The 27,955-nt window shown below is 43.4% G+C and overlaps 1 protein-coding gene across 3 annotated transcripts; it reads left to right on the top strand.

The window, feature by feature from the left end:
- Positions 1-65: 65 nt before the first annotated feature.
- On the top strand, positions 66-23,544 carry LOC110975712 (heat shock factor protein-like). 3 transcript variants are annotated; one of them, XM_022228418.2, is made up of 11 exons: positions 66-285; positions 6,060-6,168; positions 6,507-6,631; positions 7,343-7,461; positions 9,654-9,782; positions 12,812-12,902; positions 13,964-14,505; positions 15,436-15,553; positions 16,357-16,395; positions 17,416-17,488; positions 18,284-23,544. In XM_022228418.2, the coding sequence occupies exons 1-11, from the start codon at positions 175-177 to the stop codon at positions 18,412-18,414; spliced, it is 1,587 nt and encodes a 528-aa protein (XP_022084110.1). In that variant the 5' UTR covers positions 66-174; the 3' UTR covers positions 18,415-23,544. The 3 variants fall into 3 exon arrangements, with proteins under 3 accessions (XP_022084110.1, XP_022084111.1, XP_022084112.1); XM_022228420.2 differs by lacking the exon at positions 66-285 and adding an exon at positions 332-388; XM_022228419.2 differs by lacking the exon at positions 16,357-16,395.
- The last annotated feature ends 4,411 nt before the right edge of the window (positions 23,545-27,955 follow it).

The raw sequence follows: 27,955 nt of genomic DNA, 5'->3' as shown, positions 1-27,955 counted from the left end.
CAGTACTGTATTCAGATAACCACTGATTTTAGGAAATTACACCCCTATTAATACAATGGCCCATGGATGGCGATTCAGAAGAGACAATTCCAAGATGGCGTTTATTGTGCGGGACGTGGGCTAAAATTTGCTGTGAAAAACTAAAGTGTTCGACTAACTTTTATTAAGCCTACCATGGAGAAGAAGGAAGTGAATGGCCCAAGCTCGAGTGTGCCAGGTTTTCTGGCTAAGCTGTGGCTGCTGGTTGAGGATGCAGAGACAAATGAGCTTATTGGATGGGGCACTGTAAGTGTCGGACGGAGGTTGTTCCATAATTTAGACCTAGGGCCATGGGCCATCTATGAATATGCACATTGCACTCACGTACGACTGGGCATCCGGCAAAGGGGTAACCCACTATTGACTTTGTACAGGGATTAACATGTTTCCCTAATTCTTTGCTGCAACATCATGAACATGATAAAAATAACTGAAATCTTTTTGATATGATGTGGGAGATATTTGCAGTGCATAAACCAGTGTAAACAGTGAAATCTCGGGTGAAGGGCAACTCCGAGGCCAATTTGGTCCCTGGATAGCCCCACTAGTGTGGCACGGACTCTCACTCCCGATCCATCCTTAGCCACACATCCCGTATATGCAATTTCGTGTCGGCGTATTGAACTTATCATCGTGGGCACAATTTCTTTTGCACAAGAACATGATCCTTGACCTTTCCACTTTCTAAAAACCATTTATTGAATGATTTCACTCATGTTATTCAGGTATTTTCCAGTCTTTTTGCCTTTATCCATTCACTCTAACGGGCTCGCTGTCACAGTCGCCATCTTTAACCCTAACTGCCCAAAACCTGCCATACTCCAACAGCAGGTTTTGGCAGGTTTGATACCGTACCTTAGGAACCTGCTGTTGAATTTTGTGAGACTTGGGATGAAAGGCCCAGGGAGATGGTGTTGGATTCTGTGTGAGTTGGGACACACAGGAGTCATTGTGTGCAGTGTCTGACTTGCTATACCAATTGTTGGACTATGCTTTATTTTGTCAGGTTTGGTACTGTTCAATGCAAGTCATCCTACACTGCATAGACCCATCCATACCATATCACTCAGACTCCAACGGGCTCATTCTGTTGGAGTTTATCAGGTTTGGTACACTAACCTGCATGTACAAGTACATAGACAAGTACATGAACCTGTTGGATTTTGTGAGGTTCAGTATGCTTTCTAGTGCAGGAGCCTAGGGGGTTAGGGTTAAAATAAGGGGGCTAGTCCCTGGACAACTCAGTCTCAAGTCAACTCGGTCCCAAGTCAGCATGGTCTTTACAACAAATGCAACTAAGAGGTCATGAGAATGAGCATCCGGGATTTCCGTCTGGACAATTTTGAAAACCCATGAGGCTTTTTTCCATTATTCACTAATTGGTGTACATACCGCACATCAATAGCGAGATCGTGATCATGCAAAGGGAACCAACCTTGAAAGTAGGGTACATGTAGCTCTCAGTCCATCTCATCATTTGTATGCAGGGGCACTACAAACTCCCAATTTACTTTGCTGCTATTTTTCAACCATTCCCGATGGGAAAAATGATTTTTCTGAAATAATAAATGGAAATCTTTTGGTAGCTGTTTCTGCAGTATGCGAGCGGTGGACAGAAATCCAGGATATTCATTCCTATGGCCTTACATTAAAACTTTTGAACACAGGGTAGGGAATAAGGTTAAGATCAATCTGCACAATCATCTTGACATATCGTTGCACCCACAAAGTTTAATCCCATGCACAAGCCTTATCGCAAATACTGCATGGGTGATTTTGCACAATGGTAAAAAGGCATTGTGGGAAGGAAAAAGGGGCAATGTTTGCTCCTTTTTCCTTTCCACCATGCCTCTCTATCGTGCCAAATCATCCATGCAGTATTTGCAATAAGGCTTATGGTGTGGGTTGACTTAACAGTGAACTCTGAATGAATAAACGGAAATTAATCCTTGCATTTTTTTTTTGTTGAATAAATAATTGTGATTAACATGGCATTATTTGTGCGCCTGCCTCAGCACCAAGCACTCAGAAATATTAATTGCTGCTTGTACGGAATGACAGTCTAGTCCCAGTTCGAGATCTACGTGTACATCACAATTATGTACATTGTACTAGAGACCGTGTTGACCTGGGACCAAGTTGACTTGAGACCTAGTTGACTTGAAACTGAGTTAACTTGAGACCGAGTTAACTTATTTGTGTAACCACTAGAAAGAAATCCATCTATGGTCACCACTAGGAAATTTACTTAGGAACCTAGTTTTGCAATCAACACACCATAAGACAACTACAAGACCAGTCAAGACCTCTAGTCTGAATTCCAGTCATAAGCTATTGAAATGAACTGCAACCTGTTACTTGTGACTGGTCTTGTTCATGGTCATGTGATGGTCTCAACTACAACCATTCAAGAAACCCTTAGATTTTTTCAGACCAGTCTCACAGGGTTTGTAGACTGGGTGTCAAGTCTCTTCTCTTTGGCCTCCTTCGATCTCGAGAGTCGATGGTTGCACGCTGATGGGTCAATGCCGGGTACTGCATTTTCTCCTGTGACTATGCAGGCCGATGAGGGAGTGGCAGTCTTTGGAGCAGGCTGGGCAGACAAAGGCTGAGGCTGCTTGGTCTGTGGAGTTGGACTTGCGCTTTGCTCTCTTCTGCTTCTGGGAGTAGGTGCGTTTGGTCTTTGCCTGCTCAACTCCATTTCGGACAGCTGACTTTCAGGCTCCTAGGTCATCGGCGAGTCCTTCCCACGTATCGATATCGATGCCAGCGCCTCTCAGGTCACGCTTACATGAGTCTTTAAAGCAGTGCGCTGGGTGACCGCGACATCTAGCACCATCTGCAAGTTCACCGTAGAGCAGGTCCTTTGGGATGCAGCCAGCGTCCATGTGACACACATGTCCGAACTACTGCAGGTGGCGCTGGGTCAGGAGGGCAAAGATGGACGGCAGCCCTGCCTGCTCGAGTACTTTGATGGTAGAAATCTGGTCTTGCCAGCGGATACCAAGGATATGCTGAAGGCAACAAAGGTGAAAGCTGTTCAGCCTCCTCTCCTGAGCGGCATCTGTTGTCCAGGCCTCGCTTGAGTAGAGCAGGGTGCTGAGGACAGAGGCTCTGTACACCTGTATCTTGGTGTTGTCGGTCAGGTTGTTGTTAGACTACACCTTTTTTGGAGCTTGGACATTACCCCTGCTGCCTTGGTTACCCTGGCGTTGATCTCTGGCTCCAGCGACAAGTTGGAGGAAATGGTTGAGCCGAGGTACTAGAACTGACTGACGGAGTTCAGGTCATAGTCCTCGATGTGGATGGATGGAGGGGAGTCAGTGCCCTGGGCCATCACCTCTGTCTTCTTGAGGCTGATGGTAAGACCAAGTTCCCTGCATGTTCATACTAGGCAATCCACCTGTCGCTGCAGAGCTGGTTCGGTATGGGTCGTGAGGGCTGCATCGGCAAAGAGGGCCTCCCTGATGGTAACATTCCTGACCTTGGTTTTCGCCCGAAGTCTGGCAAGGTTGAAAAGGCGCTCGTCAGACCTTGTGTGTAGATACACACCGTCATCGTTGTTGCAGCCGGGCCAATACGACTCTTGCAAAGACTTTGCTTACAATGCTGAGTAGGGAGATACCCCTGTAACTGTTACAGTCACTGTGATCACCCTTGTTTTTGTAGAGAGTCACAGTCACTGTGATCACCCTTGTTTTTGTAGAGAGTCACAGTCACTGCGATCACCCTTGTTTTTGTAGAGAGTCACAGTCACTGCGATCACCCTTGTTTTTGTAGAGAGTCACAGTCACTGCGATCACCCTTGTTTTTGTAGAGAGTCACAGTCACTGCGGTCACCCTTGTTTTTGTAGGGAGTCACAATCTTGGCGTCGCGCATGTCCCTTGGTACCGAGCCCTCCCTCCAGCACAGGCAGAGCAGCTCATGCAGGTCCTGGAGCAGTGCGTCCATCCCGCTCTTGATGACTTCAGGGGGTATGCCATCTTCACCAGTAGCCTTGCTGGTCAACAGACGGTGTATGGCCGTGCTCAGCTCCTCGGTCAGCTCGGCGTCCAGCTCATCCAGCACTGGTAGTTCCTGGATGGCATTAAGTGCTGCGTCCGACATGACGTTCTGTGTGGCGTAGAGCTCCAGGTATAGCTCCACCCACTGCTCCATCTGCTGCCGCTGGTCGGTGATGTGCTCCCCTGTCTTGGTCTGAGGGGGACATACTGCCTATGTTTTCCATGTCTGCTGTGCACTGGATCCTCTCACTAAGCTGGACCCTGTAGTTGTTGGTGCAGCGTCGGGCTGTCTGCTGGCACTTGCTGCGGGCGGCTCTCAGTGCGTTCCGCGTGGCTTGGCAAGGGTTGTTAGTGTAGTCTAGGCGTGCCTTCCGCTTTGCTTCCACCACCGGCTCCATCACCTACCAGTTGGCCTTGAATGTCATTCCTCTTCTCCATCTTCCCCAGCACCTCCCACCCCGTCTGGAAGTGGGCGGAGCACACCTGCTTCCACTTTTCTCATGGCGAAGCCCACCCCGTGAATGCATGCCTCCTCGGCACTCTTTCCTTGCTAGAAGAACGTGTAATTGCGCTCACGCAGGAAACCGTCATCTGGCAGTCTGGTCTCCTGGAGGGCGGCCACATCGATGCAGAGACAGCTCAACTCTTTGTCTATCACAGCCGACTTGCATAGATCAGTCACACTTTGTGGATCGCAGTCATGACCTGGACACATTGTCCTCACGTTCCAGCTTGCAATCAAGGCTGGAACCTTTTTGCGAGAGTTTTTGTTTTTCTTGTCGCTTGGTCCATGGATTTACAACCTGCCTGTTGGTTTCCCTTAGCCCCAGGCACCCAATGGAGCAAACAGGTTATGGCAGGCAGTACCCAACTGTCCTGGGGCTTCCCAGATTAAGACATGCGGTAACTGCCCAGTGGAATGTAGGGATTCCTCCCACCGTCGAGGGTAACCCCTGGCGCCCGGCACTCTTCGCCAAACGAGCCATGGCTTATCACTGGTAACTGCCACCCTCCGTGTTGTGCCGTCACCAAGGGCGACGCTGGAGTGACCTTTCCAGGTGCAGGCCTGGGCAAAGTAATTGGGAGGACTAGCTGCTGCCCATGTGGCAAGAACCTCCTCTCCTTGCTGCTGGTGTGGTCTAGGGGAAAAGTTAGCTAGTACGCCTGGCACCAGGGCGACGCAGGAGTTGCCAGAACGATGATGCATGCACCAGCAAACCACCATAGGGACTCCAGCTCTGGATTTTTCCTCAGGGTTTACTCCCAAAGTCTCTCCCGTAAGCGGGAAGGCCGCGAGACAGCCGTGGTTTTGACTGTGGGTTTGAAATCAGAGATGTACTTCTCCTAGGCAGGCTGATGACCCAGGCTAACGAGCTCTACCTACCCGAGTTTGTTATCAGAGTTGTCCTTCTCCTAGGTGGGCTGCCTCCCATGGCTTAAGAGCCTCACCTGCCTGGAGCAATTTGGTTTAAGGCGCCAGAAACTCGCCTTTCACATCTCTGCCATCAGTTTTAAACAAGGGCCGGCAAGAGAAGCCAGACAGTAGAGAGGCTATTGGAGGCGCAGGTCATATGAGATATTTCGCAGACAGGGAGTTGCTCATTTCTCCTTCCCATCTTAACCCTTTCACAAAATGAGTGTCAAGTGGTGTCCATAAATATGGAGTTCCTCCTCATGACCAAAAACACTTTCTGCCTGACTTTTCATTCAGAGCTTTGGTTAAGTATGCTAGTAAGAGTTCCATATACGGACATCACTAATTTTTCCCTAAAGTAGTACATGTATATCAGCCATCGATACTTTGTGGAAAGTCGTGATTCATATATTGACCTACAGAACACAGAGCTGACAGAACTCACGAAAAGATGCACATTTTTCAAAAATTCCTGTGGGCATCAAAATTCATTCTTTGCATGAATGTCGTAACTTTCACTTCAGTCACATTTCACAATTGGTTGCATTGCTTTTTGTTTTATGTACTTTTCTCTTACTGATTTGATCCTTTTTCCATCAAGTTTGGGAATAGCTTCGTTGTTCAAAACCAGACCCGTTTTGCCAAGGAAATCTTGCCAAAGTTCTTCAAACACAGCAACATGGCAAGTTTCATTCGCCAGCTTAACATGTGTAAGTACCAATTTGTTAATCTCAGATCAAGTGAAATTTGTGCAGGTTGTTTTTCTTACCTTTTACTTCTGGCTAAACTAAATGGTGGCATGCTTTAAGTGTAAAGTAAACTTCACTCTCATCAATACTCTTGCAATATTGTCTGGGATTCTACACAATCCAATCAGATCCTTTTTCGATTCTATGTAATGTGATTCTTTTTTAGTGTGTACATTTTTAGAGCGCTACAAGTCACTGATCTATGGAGGCATTTTCCAAGCATGCTTGGAGGCAGCCTAAAGTGGTCCACTCTAGCATATGTACTAAACAAGGTCACTCTGTCTTGTTTTCCCCTTCAGATGGCTTCCGGAAGAAGGCTAATCTGGAGCAAGGATCTCTGAAGATGGAAAGTGATGAAATTGAGTTCCAGCACCCAAACTTTGTCAAAGGAAGACCGGAGCTCTTGGATAATATCAAACGAAAGGTCTGTATTCAAGTATTTGATGCAACAGTATCTGAGTAACTTGTGTACAAAGGAAATTTGTGTCATTATGTGGCCAGATGTTTCTTTGCCAGTTGCCACTTAAAGCTTTAAATTTGAAGAAGACCAGTTTATTTCAAGATCTTACAAGTCCGACTTAATTTGTGTCACACATTCATTGCACACTGTGAGCACAGGGGTCTCTTTTCAATATGACGGATGAATAGGAAAACAATCTTCAACCTTCTGCAGTTTACAAGCATTGATGAGCCCGGTATAGCTCATAGAAGTAATAGTGCCAAATTGACATCAAATCTGTTGCTCAACATTGCTTTCTGCACGGTACATTACTGTACTTTAAAGCGATGACTGGTGTCTCTAGCTGGCCAGTTTGAGAGTGCTAGACTAATTTTTTTTTCTAGTGTCCCTAATCTACGGTGATTGTCCCTTGAACTGGAAAACAATCTTCAACCTTCTGCAGTTTACAAACATTGATGAGCCCGGTACAGCTTATAGAAATAACAGTGCCAAATTGACATCAAATCTGTCGCTCAACATTGCTTTCTGCACGGTACATTACTGTACTTCAAAGCGATGACTGGTGTCTTTAGCTGGCCAGTTTGAAAGCGCTAGACTAAGTTTTCTTTCTAGTGTCCCTAATCTACGGTGATTGTCCTCACAGTGTCAAATAATGGTCTCATCACCTCCCACTAGGTGTCGACACGAGAGGAGAGCAAGTTGAAGCTGGATGACGTGCATCAGATTCTGACGGATGTTCAGGACATGAAGGGCAAGCAGGACAACATCAGCGGCGCATTGGATGCTATACAGAGGTGAGCCGAATCCTTGATCCCAAATCCCACAGAACTTCACAAGATCCAAGGGTGGGAGATTTTCTTTCAGATCTTGGCCTCCAGAAGGAAAGTCATTTATTGCAGGCACTGCTACAGTTCAAAGTGCTGTGGCTGTTGGTGACCGTTTGAGCTACGTGAAACCTAGCAGACCCTTTAGACCAGGTGCCTACACCTGGGAAATGCCGTACAGTTTAAAAACAGTCTTCCCACATTCACTCGTATTAACCCTAACCACCCAAGGGTTGCTGGACCTAACCTTCCCCAATCAAACAAACTTCAACACCTTGGAAAAACACTCGTACCTCAAAGTACCCAATCCCACAGACTTCAACAGTACGTCCTACTGCAACAGTACCCAATCACACAGACTTCAACTGTGCCTCCTGCTGCAACAGTACCCAATCCCACAGACTCCAACAGTACTCTTGCTTCAACAGTACCCAATCCCACAGACTTCAACAGCACTCTCGCTGCAACAGTACCCAATCCCACAGACTTCAACAGGTCTTTACCTGTGTGATTTTGTTTGATTGGGTACAGCAGGTCCATTGCACAGTACAAAGAGTATGGACAGGCAGTACCTATTCAAACAAACTCACACACCATCATGCTGCATATCCATCCCCGGCTGCTGGGATCATTGTGGTCAGAAACGAAAGATTGTCCTTGTTATGGTATTTATTACATAATACTACATACTATCATACTTATCATTTCAATGGGAAGCTTTCTCTCATTACATAATCTTTAAAAATACAGTACACATTTGAAATTCTTGATGGTAAAAAGTGAGAGGGCCACAGTACCCGTTCAGTCAAAATTCAACAGGGTATATGCAGGCCCACAGTACCCATTCACACAAAATTAAACACCAGATAGTAAGCTACCAATACCCAACGCCACAAACTCACACACTTTTCTGGTGTTGAATTCTCTGTGGTTAGGGAAGGTTAGGGTTAAAAACCAGTGCTATCAAAGGAATTTTTATGGGAGGGGGGTTCAGGGAGTTTAGAAATCCATTGCAAATTGAATTGTGAAATTCAAGAGTCATGGTCAGTTTCTGGAGGCTTGAGTCTCAGTTGGGCGAAATCTTAATTGGAAGTGGAAAGGGGTAGCTTCACCAACATGAAAACCTCTCTTTTCTTCATGTTCTTGGAGTAAATCCATCAGTGTTTTTCCAGTGATAGGAACTTCTATTTTTGCCCTACAAGGGTTGCCATAAAGATTCTGTCTGTGCTGGATTTTCTTAAAGTTTCCCTAGCGCCAAGCTAGACGGGGTGAGATTTGTCAGGATTTTTCCTGATACCAGTATTTTTTCATCAGGTTTTCCCTGATTTCAGGATTTACCAAACAATTTCTTTAAAATCTGGTAAATCCTGGTTTATTATTTTGGTGTTTTTACATATAAAATATAACATAGAACACAAGGAGTGCCTTTATGCCAACACAAATGTATATTAAAGACCCTACACTGTCATGGGGCCCTCAAGCCATCGGGTACTTATTTCATGGATTTTTCACTTTCCTCTTATCTAACCCCTGGCTAGATAATGCTACAGTGTCAATTCCCAGAAGGCCTATTTAGTTTGATCATATTTCAGATATTATTTCTCATGTTTAAAGTATATTCTAGGGAAGAGAGAAGATGTACATGTATTTGTTTAAAAATGTGTTGTTACCAAATCAACTTTTTTTTAAGAGAGGATTTCCCTAGAAGCCATGATTACAACCAGTTTTTCATGTTGATTTTGAAACAGCAATTTTCAATAAATCCCTTAATTTGCACACAAGTATCTCCTTTAACAAGTTGCAGATAATATTATTCCACGTCACACTTGTCCCAGTGTTTTGGTCAAAAATACAAAGTTTTGAATTGACAAGAGACCACATCCACAATCCTTTATGAAGCTGGACTACTCAAACGCCGACTCTGAGTGGTCATTTGTTTAAGACTTGTGTAACATTTCTCACAAATCACATTTGTGAAACTCCAAGACTGTGTTCCACCATACACCCCCAACCTCCACAGGCTTTGTCAAGCCACTGTGTGTTATCCAGACCCAGTAAGAATTACTCAAGCTTTAGGATGAATGTAGACTTCCTCTATGTTATTTTACACAGGAAATCCTTGCGTGGAGTAGATATAAATTTTTTTTTGTTTTTCACATTAGGGAGAACCAGATTCTCTGGCGTGAGGTGGTTTATCTGCGTCAGCGTCATGAGAAACAACAGAAGATTGTCAGTCGTCTCCTCCAGTTCTTACTCACAATGGTCAAACCAGTGGGACTTAAGAGGAAACAGTAAGTTAGGGGTGTGCATTTGCGGGTATTTTTAGAACCGGGTACCCGTTTTTTGTTAACATCGGGTACCCGGGTACCCGGAAAAGAGATCGCCTGATAATGGCATTGCGCACAACCCGGTGGATCATGTGCCCGAAACACGGTTCTTTTTGGTACCTAGGAAGCAAGCAGAACATTGTTCTACACGTCGGAGATAATCTCTCCTACCTTTTTATCAAACGAAATTGTTACCTTCAGTTTTCAAATTTTGTGTGGGTGTATGAAACAGAAAAACAAATCTTCACGGGAAACGTCAGAAAAAAGAACAGAGCTGCAAACCACGTACAGATATACGCACCTGCAAACGCTCAAAGGAAATGTCCCGGATGCTGCATGACCACGGACACGCGGAACGCCTGTGGCGTGCACGAATGGTGAGCGCTGGTCGTGTCACGTGCGGACCAGATCAGTGCTATGTACGTCACGGGTTAAAAGGCTCAAAGTTTTATGTACAAAAATACCACCGTAACTCGAACAATGCCCACACCATTACATCCACTTATTTTGAAGTTTCTGATTCAAAAAACCGCCACCAAAATGCTTCAAACGGCGTTGAAAGCATCGGAAGTCTAGATAGGGTCAGGAGTCATCGCAAGTTCATTTCTTTTCTGACGAGGACCAGCACGTTGCATAAATCAACGTACATGTAGCTGCAACTGTGTAATCCTGGCTTTCAAGACGCTGAAACTAACCTGATTGCAACGCGGGCCCAATTGTAGTCCCCTTCAGGCAGTCCAATCGCTGACACTGCAGCAGCCATGTGACCGTAAAAAGAAAGGTCATGTGACCACACATAAGGAAGCCCAAGTGAAAAAAATAGCAGCGCTCCACGTTGTTAAATGACTAAGCGATACGAAAGTTTTGCCACACGAAGGTACGTACCACGATGAAGTGGTTTAGTTTTATAAATACTTTTTCAGGATAACTCCATTCCCCTGAGGTTCAAATTGTCGAGATTTTAATGCATAAGTACTTCGACAAGTGATATTTGATTGGCCGACTGTATTATGACTTGCACCTGTCAACATTTCCTTTTTTTTTTGAATGAAAAAATACTTCGATTTGAAATGCTTTAGTACATACAGAAAAAAATCATTCCTGCTTTTTTGGTCAATTCCTCATCCACAGTTCCGCTGAATCACTGAGGAAATTCAAGTTGCTTTAATTTAAAAATAATTTTGAAACGGAATATTTCTTGGTATAAAACTTAACTAAACTGGTTCTCTGACTCTTTGGGTTTGTAGCGCACATTTAGTGCTTTGATTATAAAAGAGGCCGATCAACCGCACAATTTGTGCGTGATCGCTACTTACCGCACGCCGTGTGGAGTCCCAGTAGTAGTACCGCAGGAATATTACACAATCCGCTCTCGCTTCGTCGTCAATCCCGACATAAAGTAATTTTCATTCATATTGTTTTATTTGACAAAAATACTCTTAATTCAAACAGTAAGCACTACTTATTCTGTATAAAAGTCATTTAGGCCGACAGGGTTTAATAGTTACAAATACAGTCATGCAAGTGTACATCAACAGCGCTCCCCCCTCATAAGACAAAACTCCTTCGGTCTCTTGTTCATATAGGTTTGGTTAAGTCATTTTCCTAGTTCCGGATCGCGAAAATTATTCAGTAAGACTGCAGCTAAAAAATCCTCAAATTCGAGTGAAATATGGTCAGAAGTCAACTTTGTGTTTTGGATATACTTCATTTTTTTTTTCAAAATCTAAGCTTTTATATTTGGATTCACAGGATCGATCGACGAAAGTGATGATGACACCTTTCCTAGTTCTGCATCGGTTTAGGATCGAGACAAAAACGTCTTCACAAATAAAAAGTAACCACACGAAAAATCCATTTTCAGCCAAAACCATTGTAAAAAGTTTCTTTTCTAATAGAGAATCTTTTAATTTTGAGAAAATTAGATGAAAAATAAGAATTCTAATGAATTAAAAAGGTAGAAATTGCGTACGGTTTGACTCGACTTTTAAACTGTACAGTGAGCTATCAACGTTATCCTCCCCGCGCCGCACAGTTGACGAACCCATACGTCACATACATTTCTGCTGCGCCCGTGTAGTTGAGTTCGCAACGACTTTGCGTGGTAACGCCGCGCGATCCGAGAGTGGGGAAAAGCTTGCAGTTTTCGCTAAATTAACAAAAACGGCAACTCTAAAAAAGTCATTTTGATTAAGCGGACATTAGATGCAAAGGTTTATATGACTATTCAATTTAAAGAAATATTTAAAATCACACGTAGCGAGTGACCTATCGCCCGTGAATTTTAGTGTTTTTTTCGCTCTTGTGAACTAGGAAATTTCGGAACTAGGAAAACGACTTGCGGTGCAATGGGCGGAGTGGGTAAAAAAATTAGCTGTCGATCTCCGAATTCAAGTTTCATGTATGACCGCGGGACCGGATTTTCATCGGCACGGTGGTTTTCCATGAAGTCTGTCCTTCAGTAAGAAATTTCACAGACATTTTATGCATGAATGTTTGTTCCTAATTTATTTACTTTTTTACGGGTACCCGGCCCGGAAAAATGGAACCGGGTTTTGAAATCGACGGGCGGGTACCCGGGTACCCGGGTACCCGGCACAGGCCTACAGTAAGTAGCCCCAGAAAGGCGGGACTTTTCCATTTTCTCACACAGAATAACCCTCCTATGCTGAAGTCACTCTTTGGGTCACTTGGTAAATACCTCAAAGAAGCACAGCTGTGTCTTGTTGTGCACTGCACCAACAGTCCCTCACAGGAATATCAGATTGCTTCTTTGTGCTGTCCAACAACTGTGCCTCACTGTTTCATGTGCATCATTGTGCAGTAAACCAAATGCCGTGAAGAGGACTGCACAAAAGACCCTGTGTCATTTTGTGCTGGCAACCAACTGTGTACACGCTGAACCTGTGCATGTTCACCACTGTTCACCCTTGCAATTTACATAGTTCAAAATCTTGTCATTAATTTGTTACTGTTGTCATTAATTTGCACAGACAACTGATGATAGAGCCAGCCCAAGACCCCAGCAAACCCAAATACTCCAGACTGGCCAGCCCAAGAGACAACATCCAAGTCATTGAATCTGTAAGTTCCACCTGTCAGGCGTGTGTGTGTGTCTCCGTTGAATATGTTTGCACTAACGAGGGTCTGGGTGTTAAGCCATGTCCAAGTTATTTGGCCATGGCTGGCAGTGTAACACGAGTCTGTGGGAATATGGGCAATTCACAGTAGTGTGCCTCCAAGAGCTTGCAAGGTGTTGGCCAATCACAATGTGTGAAATCTGTCGACCCTTTCCAAACGCGCATTGGGTCGACGGATTTTGTGCATTATGATTTGCCAGTGCATTGCAAACTCTTGGAGGCACACTATTGTGAAATGCCCGTATTGGCTGCAGCCACTATTTAACAGCTTTTAAAGATGCTATAGACTTGTATCGTGATGTTGCCATGTTTGTCTTGTTCCCTGTAGACCCACTGCAGTAGTAACACAAGTTCACCTATTGAAAAAAGGGAACAGACTATTTTCCTTTTCAGCTTCAGTTTGGTTACATTGGTTTGAATGGTAGAAAAGCAAGATGGCTGCCCCATGGTAGAGGTCTATTCCCAGTCATGGGCAAGTAACTCAGTCACGACCTAAGAAGAGTGATGTGGCGAGTTCCCAGACCTTCTGTTGCATCATGAACCATTGAAGGAAGAAGTAGGAACCCGACTAGTGCAGAACACTAGCCTCAACAGTTGCTCATAGAGTTATTGTGAACACCTTAAAAGTCCCTTCAAGTGATACAGATCTCCTTTCAAAGCCTTTCACATTTCCTTGGTGCTTTAGGACACTGCAGTTTTCCAATGCACTGAGGACATCACACTTTGTTTACATACGCACTTTCTCAAGAGCTAGGAGGGGACAACAGATTCAAAGCTCTGTAGGAGAGTATTCAATTATTGACATAATCAGTACATGTGTGTAGACTTGTTCACAGTTTTAACACCATAAACATTTCAATAGAAGGTTTCATATGGCTTTGCATGTTGTTATGAAATTTAAGTTAAATAGCAGCAGGGTTAACAAGTCAAAATCATCAGATTCCAGTTCCAAGCCATGCTTTGCATCTTTTAAACTTTGAGCGATCACTTATTTCAAAATTTCAGGTTCCATTTGACTCAGGTCTGGTCAGCCTGTCCACAGATAACGTTCTCTCCTCCGGGGCTGTCTTGTCAGACATTACTGATGCCCCGGCAGCCACCGGCCAGCCCTTGTCCAGCCCTGGCATTGAGCCGGGGACGGCTGCCGTGTCTGATCTGACCCCAGCCACCCTTGACCCGTCCCTGTTTGAGCTGGAAATCGCCCCCGCGTCTGCAGACACTGCTGCTGAAGGCACAGCCGCCTCACCCATCGTGACATCACCAGCTAGCCTGGAACCTGGCAGTGCTAACCTCTCACCCCCAAGCGGTGGTGGGGATGGCGGGATGTATGCCAGCACGGACTGGCCGCTGTCAGAAGGCGACAGTCAGGTGGACTCAGGTATGACTGCCTGGTTCAATGGAGAGGACGACGACAGTCAGGTGCCCGATGTCACTGGAAATAGCCCAGGATCATCTTTGGGTCAGACCACAGATTATTCATTGGGGACAACAGCCAGCTCTGGCTCCAAGGCTATCATGAAGAGAATGCTGTCACATGAGGAGCAGAGGTAAGCTGGTACTAAAAGAAAAAAGTTGTGACGTGAGAAAAGCTGCTTAGCAGTTTATCGAGGATTTTCCCAATCACCAGCCAAAAGGATGTGATAAAAGCAATTTCTTCTGATTTGTGTTTGTGGTCAGACTGCACTTTAGCCAGCAAAATGAGTAGATTTTTACTATTTAAATTTGGACATCTTGCTGGCTAAAACCTTCAGTGGTTATACATTGTCCCTAATCCGCAGGATTAGGGACAAAAATCCTCAAAATGTCTCCGTGTAAAACGTGGAAACAGCCTCACTCCTCCAAAATTTTCTGTTGTTTCTTGACTGTGTTCATTAGAGGGGTTGCCACTGCCGCAATCTCTCAAAATACTCCCGAAATTCCCATCATTATATAGAGACAGTATCCTGGAGCAGTGTAGGTGATTCCACATGTGAAAGATTTATTTCCCAAATGTGATATATCCTGAAACTGAAACTGTTTCAACTAAATGAAACTGGCTGTTGGCAACCGGGAGAGGGTTAGATTCTAGAAGGTACCAAAATGGCACTTTATACAATCAACTCTGCATATAATCTAGACTTAATGTATGCACGGCTGAGCAGAAAACAACACCCATTCTAATCAAAGACTTTGACACAATGCATGCTTCGCAATCAGCGAGACTTTTTTGCTATTCAACCTCAACCAGAACTGTCCGAAGAATTTTGGAGGATTGAGAGAGCTCCCGTTTATGTCCCTGAGATGTAAAGTTTCTCTAATGTGAGCAAAATAAGGTGTTCAACTGGCTTGGGGAGCTAAAATATGCTGAGAATGACGCTGGAAACTGGAAGTTTCTGATATGTTGGCCTCATTTGTGACTTTGTCATAATTTTATCATACAGAGACCAGCACTTTAATGCTTGTCAAAGTTCCTGACCCTTTTTTTCCCTTGATACCAGGGGCGAGATTGGGGAGCATGTCAACACAGTGCAGGAAAACCTGGATTTAATCCAGAACATGCTGACATCCATGGGCAGCACGGGAGCCTACAATTTTGACATGGATTCGTTGATGCAGGTGGGTAGTAAGTGGAGTGTGTCTGAGACAGACTTGGCCACAGCCAGCAGCACAAAAGGCGTGCCCCTTCAGGTTTCCATTGTTGCTGGTGCTAATCTGAGCCATAGCTGATTCTTTTCGGACGTAGCCCTAGCCCAAACTTGGCTTTGGACGGGAGAAGGCACACTGTTACTGAAATGCAGCATCCCTTCTGAAGACACATCACAAGAGCACACTTGCGTGTTTTGGCATGGAGTACGCACACGTCCAAACATGGGCAAACATTGAAAGAGCTTTGCATGGGCAGTGAGTGCAGGGTAACAGATGGGTTGACGTGTCACCCCAGGCTTGTAGTACTGAGGGATTCTGCACCACAAGCCTTGGGGGAGCCTGGATGCACATGATGGCATGAGGTATGATCACATGGTGATTTCCAAATGTGGCCAAAGTCTGTGAGACATTGTTGATCGAATAGGAAAGTTTTGGGTGTGAAATAATCATGTGTTAGTGTCAACAGTCAAAGTTTGGTTTGGCCTGTAAAAAGTCAGGCATAAAATAAGCTGTTAATTACAGTTGTAGTTGAGTCCATCACCAGTTGCCCCGTCTAAAGGAAAGTCACAAACTCTTCAGTTGAACTGTGTCAAAAGCACTCCTTTGTCACTTTTCATGTCAGGTTAAATATGTCAGGGCAGTGGAGACATATTCATGACAGGCCAGGAAGAGTGTTTAAGTTTGGATGACTTACCCGGTCTGCTTACCTGTAGAATTAAAGTTCAAACATCACTGTCTTGACTTACAGTGGTTTTCGTTCTTTATTTCAACAGATATTCAACTCAGACTCAGGTGACAAAACCAATGATACGGTATGTCAGTGCCGCTTTAAGTGGCTAAGCTGCATTGCACTGCACAACACTGCTGCCATGCATTTCTGCACCCTCTGTAGCATAGTTTGAAATAAGACATTGCAGTCTTTTTCCTTAGCCTGACAATCCCCTCTGCCTCTTAAGAAAACAGTGTAGGCTTGGTAACCTCTATTGCCAAAAATAGAAGGTCTGCAAAGGTCAGCCCTTGTCGGAGCTTGTTGGACCACGACAGTTTACATGTGATGTTGATCCTTGTTCCCAGAACTGAATTATGGCTAGGGTAAACTTCTCTTTCATTAAACCAAACAATTTTAAGATTTCATACTGGCTCGGCAGTTAGTCTGTTGATAAATATAGCAGTCGTACATTTGTGGACACCAAGCATCAGCTCTAGTTTGCAAATGTCATAGCAGTTTGGCAGTTTAGAAAGCCCATTGGTCTGGTCATGGGACACTATGGCTACCACAGGCATAAGGGCAGGGAACCAGCCCCCCAAAAATGAATAAAGTGGATCCCACCTGCCCATCAGTGCATTGGCAGTTGCAGCAAATAGAGCGTACAGACTATTATTGAACTGTCCATAGAAGGCACCATTGGAGTTGCGTGGAGATGTACGAACCAGCAGCTAAATCTTCAGTCTGATTTCCACACCTGATAGTCACCAAGGCCTCTTCATAAATTGATCAATTTTTTCCAATAAAAAAATGTGGGGGGGAGAGCAGGGAACAACAGCAACAAAACCAAAAAATCAACCCTTAAACTACTCTGAAGAGAATGCACACTGAATTCTCAAAAGATGGCTATTCAGGGCTTATTCACACTTCAGGCAAATGGGAAAGCAAATTTGGCGCCACAAAACATTTGAAGCAAATTTGCCCTCTGCAAATTCGCAGCGTGAATATTTGATTTGACGTTACATAATTGTGTTCATGCTTGCTTTAATGCCAAGCATGAACTGGCCTTTACTCAGGCAAAATAATTTGGTTTCAACTAGAATCCTTTTGTTTCTTGACTGACTAGGATCTGTTTCCAAACCTGACTAGCTCTATTCCCCAAAGCAGTGGGAGCCAAGACAATCAAGAGGATGTCAGAGGTGAGAAAAGGAAATGTGAGATGTGTGATCCCTATCCTACTCTTAACCCTAACTCCCCCTGGCCCTTTTTACTAGGCACCCTTCTCAATCCTCCAGAATCCTCCATTTTAGGGGGGGTGAAAATATTGGATTCTCCCTCACTCCTCCAAAATCCTCCAAAATTTCTTTGTAAATGTTACTTGGAGGTGTACCTACTACCTCAATCCTTCAAAATCCTCTGGCAGTTCCTGGCATTATGTTGAGGAACTGCGAATGGCATTCTTGAGCAATGCCGTTGATTCAAAAGAAATATCGGGCTGAATTTATGTATGACTGAGCAAGAACAACGCAAGGTCTAACCCATGACCTTCACTCATGGCATCCTTCGCAATCAGCCATGCACTTTTGCCATTCACCCTCAATCCTCCAAAACCACCCAAAGGATTTTGGAGGATTGAGAAGGGTTAGGGTTAACTGTCAAGATGATTGAATGCAAGTTGGGACAAAAAACAAATATGCCACTGTACTTCATGGCCTGGTGTGAGTTGTACAGCGTCACTTGTGGTCCTACCCTGTCTGGCTCGTACAGTACTCCAACTTATCAACATGTAGCTACGATGGCTGAAGACAGTATTAATGGAGTAGAACATGACTGTTTGGTTTTTCCTCCAAATTTCTTTGTGACTCAGCTACTGAATTGATATAGGCTGCACAGTTTGAATGTGTAATACTAGGAGATGCTACGACCTGGGGGGGGGGTTGTGAAAGAAATGTTGTCAGTACAAAAATCAAAGTGCTTGTCTCCTTGTCATCCAGGGAATGAGGTGGTCCAGTATGTGTCGTTATCCTCCCCATCATTTACTGCAGAAGATGAGGACTCATTGCTGAGATCATTGGATGATGATGCAGCTGCTTTGGCCAAGCCATACAGCAAGCTGAAAAACTGACCAGGCGAGATGTAAGGGGTTGGCGCAGGGCCAGTGCATTTGAAAGGCGATTTGTTCTCGTTTTGTGTGCATACATCAGTTTGTCAGTCCCCTCTTAAGTTACTAGATGTCCGTACATAGCAGCATTCTGATGCTGGAAAAGTTGTTTTTAGGAAGGTGTTTTTAGTTTTAAACCAATGATTCCTTTAATCCCAGAAGTGTCCAGAACCATAAGTACCCTGTGTTGCCTACAGTTCAGCTGATGTTGGTTTGACTGTTAAATCCTATGGCTGATGTTTATTTGGAATACAAGCTATCAGTATCAGATTAGTTAACATAAACAGTGCCCCCAAAAATGAAAGTAATTGGCATACCAAAGACAAAACTTGACTGGCTCCCTTAACCCTCCTATGCTGAAGTCACTCTTTTTTGGTCATTTGGTGAACACCTCAAAGAAGCACAGCTGTGTTGTGTTGTGCACTGCATTAACTGTCCCTCACAGGAATATCAGATTGCACTTTTGTGCTGCTCAAGAACTGTGCTTCACTGTTTCATGTGCATAATTGTGCTGTAAACCAAATGCAGTGAAGAGGACTGCACAAAAGACCCTGGGTCATTTTGTGCTGACAACCTACTGTGTACACACTGAACCTGTGCATGTTTGAGTTCCATATAGAAACTACATGCTCACCAGTGACTGTGGGCATTTGTGCACATTTGTGCTGTAAAACCATAGGAGGGTTAACAGTTATTTTAAAACTGTTGCTTGTTGGAAACAAGTTGAAATGCACATCAAATTAGGACAGCAGGCAAATGCCACCAATGCAGCAAATGCCGGCAATATACAGTGTATGTATGGCTGACTGTCACTTTCCCTGTGTCAAAAGTAAACTCTTAACGAAACTTCTTAACGAAAATACTGGCTGGAATGGAGTGCGGATGACTTGTGCATGGCTAAATTACATTAACCCTAACTCCCTAGGGTGTGTGCAAAATCACATTAAAATTGGAGGATTCAGGGCTGTTAGGGTTAAAGATGACAAGCTTGTCAGTCAAAACAAAAATGTGTGGAAACTGATACCCAAGTTTGATAGCACTTTTACGTCTTTATGACTGGGACACTGCTGGGATTAAGGCATCCTGAGGTTATACCGAAGCGTAGGTTTTTCACTTTTTCTGATTAAGAATAAGAAATTTTTATGCAATGCCTGAACATATCCATATCCCCTGATTAGTTGTTGATTGCTCGACTTTAACTTATTCGGTCCATTGCAAGTGCTTTGCTCACAATAGAAATAGATGTTCCACTCTGCTACATGTATGTCTGGTTGGGTACCATCCAGTTCCAAATTACAAGGTTTTATACTGTCCCATCCTGTGTCAATTAATGATTAACACCTCCTATCATTCATTTTGAGGTCCTGTGTGTTGCTCATCAACTACTGAACTACTTGAAGTGCAGATGAATCATTAGAGATATTTTAAACCACCCTTTTGCGTGTGTATATCAGAAATCATTAATTTAGTTAAGAATTCCATAAGTTTAGGGAAATTTTGGAGAAACACTGAGGAATGTCCATGCATGTGTTTACTTTAAGATTCCACTCAATATAGACCTTGAGCCATTTTGTTGTACTTCACAAAGTGGTGGTACAACATTTTAAATCACCTGACTATTACCACATCCCCCATCCATGCCCCACCCCCAGTGGAAGAGTCTCCAATTTTAACCAACTGTATCATAAGCGTAGGTGTGTGTTCTATGAGACAAAAAAATAGGTGGGAATTTTGATCATCCAGCCCAAACCGTGCTAAATCTAGGAAGTCAACCAACTTGGCAAACTTGCTGGATTGAAGGATTCACCCCCCCACCTTACTAGCCTCCCTTGGATTGGGTAGGCTACCTCGAGGGATGGTCAGTCAAACATGGACTCGAGTACATTGTACAGGAACAGTTCAGTATTATTGTACAGTATTTTCTGTGTACATACGCCTAGTTTAACTGCTGATGGGTAGGAGGTAGGTGGTGCTTGTTCATGCACTGATTGAGCGTACTATCACTACAGTGTGTGGACTTGACCTGTTTATTGGAGACAGCACCATTCAGCCCACACATGAGAACCGATGAAGGGACACGCACATGTACATTCTGCGTTGTCTGTACCAGTGTGGCATAGTGTATTCCATCAGGTGAATTGAAAATGCACAGAACATAGGTATTTTTACATGAATACAAAAACAAAGCCAGCAACCAGAACTTAGGCCTCGGCTTGTCTTACCAAAGTAGGTGGGATTTTTTTGGGGGGGGGGTCTTGTTTCTGCATAAAGTCTAATGGTGTGTAGTTACAAGTTAGCAGTCACAAATTTAAACGTGACTCCATTTGTCATTCATTGAGACATTGTGTGACATTTTTGCACGTGAATTTTTGAATTCAAATCGAATTGCTGAGCTGTGTAAATATGTTTTAGTACAGACAAGTAAATGTTCATGTATTCACATCACTCATACGTGTGCCCTCAAACTAATGAATGTTACCTTTGGAGAACCTACCCGTACTTTATGCTTCCACAAGCAACAGTCAGTTAAGGGGCTTGGTCAAAGCATTGAAAGCAACTTTCCCTATCCGTCGCTTTTTATTTCCTGTGGTTTTGTAGCATCACGGCTGCTTTAGTGTTGCAGGCCTCTGATACCATAACTCTGCCTTAGGTTCTAATTTGGCCTTCAAGTGTCTTGTAATAAAGCATCATGTTGAATTTAGGACAGTTTTTAGTTTAAAATGCATCACCTTGGAAACAATGCCCAGATGACAGTCCAACTGTGTCAAACCGGTACAGGGGAAAGGATTTTATTGAAGGATTATACAGTTGCTCCCTTGAAATGTTTTCTTTGAAAGAGAGAGAGATGCTTCAGAGATAAGTCTTGCACATATAGTTCAGCAAGTACATGTACATGTATATCATACCTGCTGCATTCTGAATTCCCTTCAGCCTCAGTGCAGTGTCTGCATTTGGTCGGTGCAAGAACCTCATGAGATCACATCTGTATGAGCAGGGCAGGGCAGCGCAGCAGCCTTGCCGCTCGAGTAATCCTAGCTCTGTGAATTAAACCAGTCCCTGTTTGTGTTAGGCAGCACGGGCTCGTACAACAGGCCAGCAAGTCTGATCAGTGATCATTGGTCAATCAGTGGTTCATTTTGCCTTTCAAAAATGCTCTCTGGGTACCAGACCAAATCGACAGTGGTTGACTCAGTGCGAGCTGACCAAACTTAGCAATGGTGTGCCACTCCGATATTTGAGTATGTGTATGTCTCTATATACTTCTGTACATACTTCTGCTTGTACATACATCACACAATCCTGACATGTATAGCTGTTGCATCACCCAGTCACCCTGTAGCTAAAGCTTACCCATTGACTTGATGAGCAAGTAGTACGGTGCCACTGTTGCGTATTACAGGCTGTGATGCTTTTGATCTCACCACGTGTGTTGTGTGTTCTTTTTAAAGTATTTCATGAATTCTGCAGCATTCATGTCACAAATCCAAATTACACACAAACATTTCTCAATATGTGCATTTTTTATGTTGCAGTGTTTGTGAATCCCATTTAATATGGCATAAACGTTACAGGGTTTTTGCCTTTGGCACGGCCGGAAATTACGCCATTTTAAGAGATATTAAAATGAATCCCAACATGTTAAATTCAAACTGTTCGAAACTTAATCTTGTAAAAATAAGTTTAAACAGAAAATAAGAGGCCGTCTTCTAAGCTGTGCAGTTTGGGGTCAGGCGGCCTGCAAATTTTACTCTGTCGAAAGAGTTAATCTGTAGTGGCTTCATGCTGCAGACTTGCACGCAGCTGTTACTCTATTCAGTCAGTATGTACAGAAATCATGTTCCAGTTATATGCGCGTGAGACAGTAAACTATTACAAAATCAGAAGGGGCATGACCAAAGCAAGGAGATATATATTGTGTCAGATCTGAGAGTCAGCGAATTGAGAGATGGGAAAAGGCTTAGGGGTTTAACCTTGAGGAGACGAGTTAGACTGAATTGAGTGTACTTGATGATGACCACACTAACATTTTTGAAGACGAGAAAGTATTTACCTAAAGCATATGCAAAGTTTGGCCAAGAGTGTTCGCTTTGAATGTATCTGGTGTGTATAACAGTTGCTATTGTCTTCGACTTTTTGAACTCAGAAGGATTATTTCGATATCCTAGTGTAACAGTGCCGTCTCAGATCTGGATCTGCATGGTCACAGGGGTTGCGGTGGACCTGGGACTGTACAGCCCTCCCACCGTGACTCTTAGTTTGGGGTTTTATTGTTTGGTTTTTCCCGGTCTTTTGTTTTTTGGTTCTTTTGTTTGTTTTATTAGAAGAACACAGAGCTGTGCTATTAGTCAACCACACAGTCTTGGACTTTTGGCCGATTCTTAAAGCTATTCGTTAAAAAACCCAACTTGTGAGTTATGATTGATTTACTGCAGCCCTTTCTGTCCCACAGCAGAATACGAGATCACAAGTTATTTGCAGAAAAAAAAAGAGAACAGAAATTCATGTTGCGCCAAAAAGTCCAGATGTGGCACAACAGTTCAACTTGGGAAGGTCTATATAAATTCACGTTAGTTGCGAAGGTGTTACTCGCCATGCATGAAACTCCATTTGTTTCTGAAGTAGTGGAACGTCAGTATTCTGTCGTTAACTGTTTCCTGTTTGGTTTTGGAAATGCCTCAAATGAAAACACGCCAGATGCAGAAATTTGTGTTAAGTTCTGCAGATACGGTTGTAAATTTAGATTTTATGTTGCTACCTCTGTCATATAACTAGATACTAATTTGGTTTCATGTTCATTGTAACTATGTCACCGCCTTAGGCTCTCGGTACATTTCAGGAAAACGTGCTAGACCTGTGAGTTATCCAAGTAGCATGTCGTTCTGGTTATGCAGTTAGAAATTTTTTTGTAGTGGTTGGAATGCATTTTGTTACTATGTGTTAAGATTTCACGAACACCTTAAGTGGCACAAGATTATTTGCTGTTGTTTTTGCCTCTCTCATAAAATGTAAAAAGGAAGTGTAAAAAAAAGTCCCTGTTCCGCCAGATAGTTCATTCTTTGATGGAAATAAACCACATTTGTAGCAAAATCTGAATTGTTTGTAGTATATGCAGGTGCTAGTTGATCAAAATCTTCATTGGAAGGGGTGCCAAAATTAGGAGAAGGTGAAAGAGGATGTTTTTGTTTAATATGTTTTAGTCAATACCCTGAGCGAACTAGCTTTCGGGGGGTGCTTATTTTCTGCAGCATGCCAAGCCCTATGGGGACGAGGGTCCAGGATGTTCAACCCTGAAAAGGTCTACAATTTAGAGATGCAATGCCTTCAGTGTTGAGGCTTTTTAACATTTAATGACCCTGGACTCAATATTTTCATCCAGTTCGCCGTGTACAGTTATTACAACATTATTAAGCTGGGGGGGGGGAATGCAACTCTCCAATCGTCCCCGGGCCTTTACCCCTTAACAGAAACTACAACTGATATTCAGACACTTGACATAATAAGCAAGAGGTCGTGTGTCAACGTTAACCATTTTTCCCCTGAAATCAGTCAGCAAACCGTGCTAATATTTCTAGATTGAGTAAGAAAAATTTTCAATATACTTATGTATTCCCCCGCCCCTATCTGAAGCCCCCCCTCCCTATTCTTCTTACCTCCCTGACAACTGCACCTTCGCCAGTGCGAGACAACGTCCTTGATTGATAACGCCATGACATACAATCAGACAGTCCCAACCAAGCAGCGCCGATTGTTATCGGTTGTTATGAGGCATATTGTCATTAAATTTTGTGCCCCTAATGCAATGTTTTCCTTTACCAGTGCATTTTCATTATTATTCAGTTACGGAAGGATGTTTTAATTATGAAAAAAGTTGCATTCTTTGGTCCATTTATAGTGAAATCCGTGTTTTTGTCTCACGGTGGTTTTGGAGAATTAGTTCACTGACTTTTCGGAACACACTCACATATAATTCCGTGTGTTTGAATGCACTTTTGCCACATTCATCCTTCATTCCTTAAATTTGGTTCACTGATTGAATGGGAGGTTTTATGGTTAAATAAAGTTTTTTATAGAAGAAACATTATAGAACAAAACATTTTGTTCCTTAAGACTCGGTACATCGTTCCCCGCTCTCACACTAGTCTTGGTTAGTCTAATTTGGATAACGGTCTGGGTTTTGTGTTTTCTTATCGGAAGCTGTTGGTTTTAGGATTTAGCCCCAATGGAGAGAATTACCTGCATGTAAAGAGTTAACGTCATCACAATGGATGTTATCATACCGCATTGTTTACAAGGTGGAGATTAATCGGCCCAATTCTGCATCACAGTGCATTTCCTTTGATGTTAAATAACATGCAGATAATGACAGCTTCATGGTGACACCAATTTTCCCTTACATCTTCAAGTGAAGGGTACTCAAAGTGCAAAAGGGTCCTATTTTCTGAGCCTGAACCGTGACGTGGCAGAATATTCTGCATTGGATGAAAGGTCTTGTGATCCCCATCATTACGTGCATATTGTAGGAATGTTCTCAATTTTGCCAGCCCATTTTTCAGCCAATCAACCAACTTTTAATGCCTCTGATATTTGAATCGTGGGCTGGGGCAGTCAGGGCACGACTGGTGGACATCGTTCCCCAGCTACCGTGAAGATTAGGTGATGAGTGGCCGTCTGTAAACGGTTGGAATTAGGACTGTCCTCTTGAAAATGTTCCGAGCAACCGACGAACGCGTCGCCCATGATACAATGCCAGTGTAATCGTGTGAAACTGTTACAAAACATTATTTATTCAGGGAGATACAAGTCACTTTAACCTCTGGAATACATCCTTGGTGGCAACCACTTCATGATAGAAAAAAAATCACGTCGATTTGGAAAATCTTTCCAGGCCTTAATTTCGTCTTCAGGCCGTACTGCCAATTTTAGTCACTCATATCTTTAACTGGAACATCTGATAGCAGGTAACATCAATTATATTTATGGGAATCGTTAAAACTTACCCAGAAATCATCCGGTCAAATTATAACCCAAACAACTCCAGACACATAAAAGATCATGAAAAACGCGTGTTTTAATATCCTTGAAAAATTTGACAAGAACGATATGACTATTGTCTATAATCGGACATCCAAATTAATATTTTTCAGTTTCGTGAAAATGAGGAATTAAAGTTTCAATACACAGTTCCAATGACATGATTGTGTCCTTGTGATGAACCCCGCAATGGAATGGCTTTTATCGCAATCCTTTCTGGGCTCCAAAGGTTGACTTCAAACACTTTGATAAACACGGTCCCGGCAATGTTCGTCTGACAGTGTGATGTCCCGTTACCAATTGTTATATTATAAAAGGAATATCATCTAGGAGAAGCTTAAATTTTGAATTGTATAGACCTAATGTAGGCCTACTTCCTTTTTTCCCAAGTCAGTTGACAGATCGGAGGGGGAGGATGTCCGTATCCCCTTCAAAGAGGATTTTTTTTCGTAGTGTAATGAAAAGATAATTTGTTTTCGGTATTTTCGTTCCAAAATTTCTTGCCTAGAATGCATGAAAAACACCCCCACCCTGTTTAACCTCACCCCTCTGGCAGGCCTTAAGTGTTGCATTTAAAAAAAAAGGCCTTCCAAAAAGTCTGGCCCCAAATATTTTGGTTCTTGATCCTCCCTAGCAGTAAAAGATGGTTTCTTCGTTTTGTTCTGGTTTGTTTTCTTTTCATTTTCAATATCTTCTCTCGTTCTCCATTCATTGCCGGACAGTCTGAAAGAAAGCACGCACGAATTCATTAGGTAACTCAATAATTTTGCGCCACCAGCGAATTTGGGGGGACCAAGTGACGTTCAATAAAATTACGTTTGGCAAACAAATTCTGACGAGTGTTTACAGGCACAGTATTGATCATTTCAAGCAGAAGCTGCAAAAAATGCACCCAACTGAGGCCAAGCCAGATTCGTCGCAAATATGGCACCTTCAACGTGTTATCATGTACCACAACGAGGTCCATTATCAAACGGCATCTGGGCTACAGGGCCGGACCGCTGATACCAGCCCCGGGGTACAATTATTTTAGAATAAACACTCGGTGTTAAATTAGCGTACTTATTTTGATTTCCATCGCCATTTCGAACAATGGACACTCCATACTAATGATACCCGCGCTATATTTAGTCTTTTATGTACCAAAAAAAACACCACTATTGGAAAAGACACTCGTAGTACAAATGAGACAACTATATAGCTAAAAATAACCAACGCAAACTAATCTAAACATAAGACTTGACATGAGTTTATCTGATTGTTTGTACCTCCCAATTATCTCATTCTGTGTACAGCGTATTGAGTCTCGCATTGACCTCCGTCCGTGCTGTCTAAGTTGTAGCACTGAAAACAAAGGCCCGACGAATCGAGATTCTGTAAATTCAATATCAATATCTCGGGAGAATAACAGTACACATTATAATAACGTAAAAAATCAGGGAGGTTCAACTACAAAGCAACAGATTGATTTATGACCTAGTCCAACGTCTTGTGTAAGTTGTTCCATCAGTTTCTTCACCCCAGGTTTTCTTAGCAAACAAAATGAGAATCATGGGCGGTTGCTTGAACAGTCTAAACCAAACCCAAGCTCATTGGTTTACCTAAATGTGTCGGCAAAATTGATGAGTGTATTGGTAGTCTGCTTCCCCGACCTTACAATTGCATGACCTCCACTTTCCCATTCCTTCTCCAGTCTTGCTGGCAGCTCCATGATTTTGCCGACAAAACTGATTCATGGGGTGTGACACCTCCACCCCCTTTATCGATGCCCCTGACTTGAATCCTCAAACTACACTCTAAAAACTTCCGGGTCAGATTGACCCAGAATTGGGTCCCATTCGGTATAACGCTTTTCTGGGTCAAAATATGACACCCTTTCGGGTCATTTTTTTACCATTTTGGGGTCATATTTGACCCTTTCTGGGTCATAATTTGACCTGGAAAAGGGTTATACCGGATGGGACCCAATTCTTGGTCAATCTGACCCGGACGTTTTTAGAATGTAAAGTAACCAGGGACATCTGAAATCAAAGGCTGTGTACGGCAGGGGTATTAATCACGGCGAAAAGAAAGGAAAAACAAAAAACAAAACACGGGTGTAACTCTCTGAGCCTCTTCTACGTTATTCGTGAGAAACGTGGATGCCATCAGTTGAACATGACGGAAACAAAGGCCTCGGAAGAAATAAAGGCCTAGTCGGGTCTGAATGAGACCTTTCGTGAATGACAGTCCCTTTGCATTAAAGTGGAAGCTGTAGGCTGAAAACATGGACAGGAGACGGCGCGGAATGAAGGGAGAGGAGGTTGGTTGAGTCAAGGGGGTGCCCCCAGAAATGTTGCTTTCCCCTCTGTTCTGACTGCATCTCAGCCCACTGTTGCTCGGTCTCTAATCTATTCTGCTTATCAGCTCCATCAAATTTGAGCCCTGATATGGTTTAGTCTTTGCAAAGTCCCAAGGACTTCAGAAGAGCCCA

This window comes from Acanthaster planci, linkage group LG06 (genome assembly GCF_054643075.1).
Source record: "Acanthaster planci isolate LZ-2023a linkage group LG06, COTS_SCS, whole genome shotgun sequence".
Taxonomy (NCBI): Eukaryota; Metazoa; Echinodermata; class Asteroidea; order Valvatida; family Acanthasteridae; genus Acanthaster; species Acanthaster planci.
This window is presented reverse-complemented; position numbering and strand designations above follow the sequence as displayed.

What these genes read in the sequence shown, in the direction of transcription:
- LOC110975712 (XM_022228418.2), top strand. Translation starts at nt 175, where the DNA reads ATGGAGAAGAAGGAAGTGAATGGCCCAAGCTCGAGTGTGCCAGGTTTT. An exon ending in TGGATAATATCAAACGAAAG is followed by an intron (nt 6,632 to 7,342) that starts GTCTGTATTCAA and finishes ACCTCCCACTAG; the next exon opens with GTGTCGACACGAGAGGAGAG. An exon ending in ACATCCAAGTCATTGAATCT is followed by an intron (nt 12,903 to 13,963) that starts GTAAGTTCCACC and finishes TCAAAATTTCAG; the next exon opens with GTTCCATTTGACTCAGGTCT.